Genomic DNA, 5,701 nt, shown 5'->3' on the forward strand with positions numbered 1-5,701 from the left:
TCTACTCGCCAACAGTCAATCCGAACCCAAATTTGTAATCTTTCTTCTTATGATCCATCATAAAGAACGATTAGAATTCATGAGAAAAACATGTCAAGATAATCATTAGAAGAAAAAAAAATATAGAATATATACACATCTTGAACAAACTATATCCATATATTGCTTTTCTTCAACTCTTTCTCTTTATGCTTTTATTTGTTTTGTTATCTTATTTTATAACTCATTGTTCGTATGGTTCGCTTTTTCAATGCTTGTAGTATCAAGCAAGGATTGAAATTCCGCGGATTCCGATCGAAAACCAGACCGGAATCTGTTTTTTTTTAGAGTTTAGGTACCGATATGTACAAAACCGAATTTTTTTTGGATTCCGAGGAAACCGTTCCGATTTCCGACGTTTTTCGGGGAATCCTTCCACTTTCCGGTTGTCTTTAGGCAAATTCTCATGCATTCTGACGAAAACTTACAGTAAGCGATCAAATACCGGAAATTCTTAAAATTTGATGATATTTAGTGTTTTCACGAAATTTGTCATTAGTTTTTGATGATTTAGTTCAAATTCTTAGTTTCTAACTTCATTATTATGTTTAACTGGAGTTTGTATCCAATTTTTTTCAATTTTATTGTTACATCCAAAAATAGGGTTTAGATTTTAATGTGTTTTTGAGTTTTTTTTTTGTTAAATTAGCTGTAGAATATGAATTTTTATGTATAATCAATTGATTTTTAACATGAGTATTATCATTATTTTGATTTTGTACTTTGTATTGATCTATGCCATTAAGATTGTGTTTGATTTTTGTTGAACTACCATTGTAAACTTTTTTCATTTTTATCCTATGTTATGTATAATTTTTTTTTTTTTTTTTTTAAATATTGAATCACTACATTCCTCTCGGTAAGTACGGTTTACCTCGACGGTAACGGTATTCTCAACGGTACAATTTTCTTTTTCATTTTTTGAATTCTATGGTATTCCTCTGGTTTACATTCGGATACCAGTAAAATCTAAGTTCCGGAACGGTAACGATAACGGTATTTCGATCATTGATAACAAGTATATAGTAATTAGCTTTAGATACATAAAATACTAAACATCCATCGGTATATTAATTTTAAAATAATATAAAGTAAAATTAGAAAGCTTTGAAAATTCACAATCGATTTCAAATCAAATAAAAATAGGAATCAAAATTATAAAAAAGCTTATTTTTTGCCTCTCGCTCAAGGCACCCTAATTCATTGAGCCGCCTCTAATGAAAGCCCGTCGGAAGGAACGATGCAACCGGATGGAGAGTCGCTCGGAAATCATTCATGAGGCATACTCCTTGATTACATATTGCACTATGAATCCAATTAGCATTATTTTGAAATTTTGTGTAATGTATACGCAAAAATCCATTCAATTGGTGGTAATACTAAAAGACTGGCAGCTACAAATACTGCTCATGAATACACATGTTCCCGCGATTACAAAAAAGTGAATACTTAACATCTAACACCGGGAGAGAGAAAAATAAATCAAACGCTGAAGAACTCGTCTGAGTTTCCAGCAACAGCAAAAACAGAGACGAAAAATAAACAACTGCAATTGGTTCTCGTAATCTACTCGCCAACAGTCAATCCGAACCCAAATTTGTAGTCTTTCTTCTTGTGATCCAGCTGCAATTTACGATACCCAAAAAACACTCTTAGTGGAATAATCTGGGTTTTATGACCATACATCAAGACTATATATAAAATACGGAAAACAGAAGGTCAGATAGACAGGCTTATTATGAAGTACTTGCCTCGGCCGAAAGAATGAAATTAAGACCCATATTTAATCTCTCTTCGAGGAAAGCAGCCGTGCATCCGTTCGAATCTATCTTGCCTCTAAGACGACACTGCAACAGTAGCGAGAAAAATAAACTAAAAGGCCGATTTAAAAAATAATAGTAAATTAAACAAACTATTTGAGATAAAGTACCTGTCGGAGGATGTAGTCATAACCAAAACTTGCTGTAACATCTCTCGACATGTAATTGTACATGAAATCGGACGCCAGAGAAACCTGTATACAATATAAAATTTATGTCAAGAAAAATAAAGGTATATAACAAATAACAGTAACTTTATCATTTTAAAAAAATTGCACCGATTATATTCGCTGATGATGTTACCTTCTCAGACACCTTTTGCACATAGCTCAGAGCAACCATTCCTGTGCTAGCAACTTGGCCTGTAGCAACCTATGAAACATGGTATCCGATTCCTCAAAAGATCAGCTCTTATTCCAAGTATATAATTGAGTTTAAAAATCTTTATAAGTGGAAAAAAGGTATTATAAATTGAGACTAACCATCTTGTCTGTGTTGTATCGAGCAGCGTACCCAATGCCCGACTTTCGATGTTGGCCAGCCCAAAACACTTCTCCTCCCAAGGAAAGATGTGGGGTAACACTCTGTGAGACAACGAATATTTAGGAACATAACCATAGAGATTATATGAGAACTGATGCTAGATATATATGTCGCACTTTATGTTCCCTTCAAGCATGCTTCATTTTGGGGTCACATTCTTGCAAAATGATGCTTGGCAACAAAAGACACCAAATCTATGCTCTGTTCAAGCATGCTTTATTGCTAGTGGAGATACTAGATTGGGATAATAGACGTCAAGATCCAAATATGATTTCTGAAATAATAGTAAACACTGTTTTGACAGACAATTAGACCCACTACATAATCAATAGTTTAATTTCATGAGTTACACAGAAGCGGTTGTGGGAAGTACTTGGTTTTGAAGGTTGTGGTTCCTAAACTTGGAGACTATGCCAAGGTCAAACATTGACAAGAGCTAATTGAGAAAAAGTGATTGGTAAAATCTGTTAAGTGGGAGCTCCAATCGGTATCAATTTGATATCTTTAAAAAATTTATGCATATTTTCGGTTTAGCCTTCTTCACTTGCAACCTAACTGGTCCCTATATATTTCCATCCAACATTCATGCCTATCAATAAATTATGCAGATGAGTATTGAGGATTGTCCGGTCGCACTCAAACAGTAACAAAAAATAATCGCAGACTAAAATGCATAGTCAAATTAGATACAATAGTTAGTAATCCAAAACATAAATAGATAGAAATGCACAGAGCAGAGAAAGAAAAAAAAATGGCGTGGCAATAGAAGCATTACAAGAGTTATCATTAGGGTACAAGTTTAAGATAAATCAGTTTACCTGAATGTAACTGGCTCCAAACAATGCACCATTCCCTAACTGAAACTGTGACCTGAAATCCCCGCCCTGTTATAGCAGAGAATCGCGAAATAACGTGAGGAATACAACCATCATGGTCAAGGGGATACATAATATTTTAAAATAAGGCTCGAGAAACGGAAAGGAGAGGGAAATAATGCTGAAAATACATTCAATATACAACCTCTTGATCATTAACAAAGACATGAAATGTCTAATGAAGGTTTTTTTCATTTCTCAAATAATAGATAAAGTCCAATTGTGTGATTACCAATACCATACACACACAAATTCGAGTGTTTCGTATAATTTATTTTCTCGTGATTATATATACTTTTATTCAACTTAAAAATTGGATCAAATCATCTTTTCAACTTGCAGTTCAAATTTTCAACTATTCACCCTTGTTAAATAGATCATGATAGCACTCACTTTACAGTCCAGACCAGACCTGGAAACATTATTCGATGCCAATAGAAGGCATAGAAAAGTCATTGCCCCTAACTTCCTACTTCAGCTTTTGGACAAGGTGAGAAAATTGGAATACGAAAATGAGAATAATGAAAATGTACAAATGTTCCAAAATTCATTGACAACTACTTTCACTAAATCCTTCTTGAGCAAACTCGTGAGAACTTGCAGTAGTTAGGTTGTACGTATAATTAAGAGCTATAATCTAGTATGATAAGTTGACTTTCAAATATAACCAACTAGAAAGATAAATGATGTCCTAGCTAATCTGACTTTTTTAAAGGCTTACTTAAAAATAGTACAGAACCATTCTGAAGAATTTTCTTGTCTGACACAGAACCCTTTCCACATTACATTCTTAACAGTGTTTCTTCAGCGAACAATGACCTTCTATATGACTGAGAATAAAACACACAAAAAATGGTGTAAGGTAGCAGGATGTTACCTTGTAATCGAAATTAACCATGCCGTGTGACATATGTGGTTCATTTGTAAGCTGAAAACACATACAATACATTAAATAAGTAAGTTAATAGTTCTAGACAAAAGATAATTTACACTCTGAAGCACGAAAGTATTTTTCTGATACCTGGGCATTAGCCTTCATAGCGAGATTGTCAGTCAAGTCACACTTCAACCGAGCGTTTAACCTCCCGTCAGTCATTACTCTTCCGAACAGCATCAACTGCACAACAATAAATCATAAAAGTGAAATTCATTCAAACCCCTTCACAACGCCTGGAAAATGGCAACTCAAATCAAGAGTTTTGATACCTTTGGGTCTATGTAGTTGGCTCCGAACTCGTAGTGAGCAGTAGGAACTTTGATGGTTTCCGTAGATTGGGAAGGAACCTCAGTAGGACCCATGAACACACTGGTTTTGTGTAATATAAACAATTTTGTTCATCAGAACTATAAGTTCAAAATTCAACAACACCTCGTGTGGATATAAAAGATGCATAAGGGAATCTCAAAAGGACCTGTGGCTCAGCGAGAACTTCTGATTGAGTCCTTTGGTAAAATCAAAGCGCATTCCTTCAAAAAGCTCTGGCTTTAAAGACACTACGTAGCAAAAACACACAAAATTAGCATTTTTTTTAAATTAACAAAAATTACACACCTTAGTCAACTATATCTTCACCTAATCACTGGTGATCTATGGAAGACCACAATTGAGTGCCTTTGAATAGACTTATTTTTTTATCTCCAAAAACATATTGTGATGTGGTCATAATGATCCAGCGAAATAAATTTGTTAGTTCTCTCACGGGAAGTACTCGATCACCCGTATTTCACCGGAGAAAAAAAATCATAGAAGTAACGAATTTGTAGGACTAAGCCATTCGCTTTTCTCCTAAGGCGTAACTTTCGAATTCGGAAAAGATAAAGGAAACGATAATACAGTCACAGCGATTCTAGTATCCGAATTGCATCATGAGTTAAAAAAAAATAGAAAAGGCAAGCGAAAGAGACTGACTGAGAGCTTCGCGATGAATTTCTTCGTATGGAATCGGACAAGGAAGGTCAAGATAGTTGACTTTCTCGTCCTCTTTGGTCTTTGGCTCATCGGTGGCCGGAGGAGGAGAAGGAGGAGGAGGAATAAGCGTCGCCATTGTTGCTCTGTTTGCTTCTTCGGTAGTGATTGAAGTAGAAAGAGAGTGAAGCAGAAATAAGAAGCAGACGAAAGAGAGAGAGCTTCGTTTCTCTCTCTAAAACCCAAGGAAGGAGCGATCGGAGGAGAGAGAGAATCCTAAGCCGTCTAAAACCCTAGAGAAGACAACTGGTTTAGGCTTTGGCAGAGGAGTTCAGTCGAACGTGGTCAACGCTAAGGCCCATATCTTGTTTGGGCTTATGATCCAAATAAGTTGCACCAGTGAAGTGAGACACGAATACCTCATTTCCCTTCTTATCGCAAATTGTGAAACCTTCCACAAATATCTACTTTTTTTAATTAAAAAAAATGAGAATCCATTTCATTAATCAGTGGGCCTT

At 35.2% G+C, this 5,701-nt stretch overlaps 1 protein-coding gene across 1 annotated transcript; it reads right to left on the reverse strand.

Moving 5' to 3' along the window:
* Nucleotides 1-1,339: 1,339 nt before the first annotated feature.
* LOC149394149 (mitochondrial import receptor subunit TOM40-1-like) lies at nt 1,340-5,490 on the reverse strand. Its single transcript, XM_089617778.1, has 11 exons — nt 5,187-5,490; nt 4,690-4,771; nt 4,484-4,583; nt 4,299-4,394; nt 4,155-4,205; nt 3,221-3,286; nt 2,342-2,443; nt 2,163-2,231; nt 1,970-2,053; nt 1,791-1,886; nt 1,340-1,662 (listed from the first exon to the last, which is right to left on the reverse strand). The coding sequence occupies exons 1-11, from the start codon at nt 5,320-5,322 to the stop codon at nt 1,606-1,608; spliced, it is 939 nt and encodes a 312-aa protein (XP_089473904.1). The 5' UTR covers nt 5,323-5,490; the 3' UTR covers nt 1,340-1,605.
* Between the last annotated feature and the right edge of the window lie 211 nt (nt 5,491-5,701).

Source organism: Urtica dioica, chromosome 6 (assembly GCF_054948205.1).
Source record: "Urtica dioica subsp. dioica isolate 48M chromosome 6, U.dioica_male_clone48M_v1_H2, whole genome shotgun sequence".
NCBI lineage: Eukaryota > Viridiplantae > Streptophyta > Magnoliopsida > Rosales > Urticaceae > Urtica > Urtica dioica.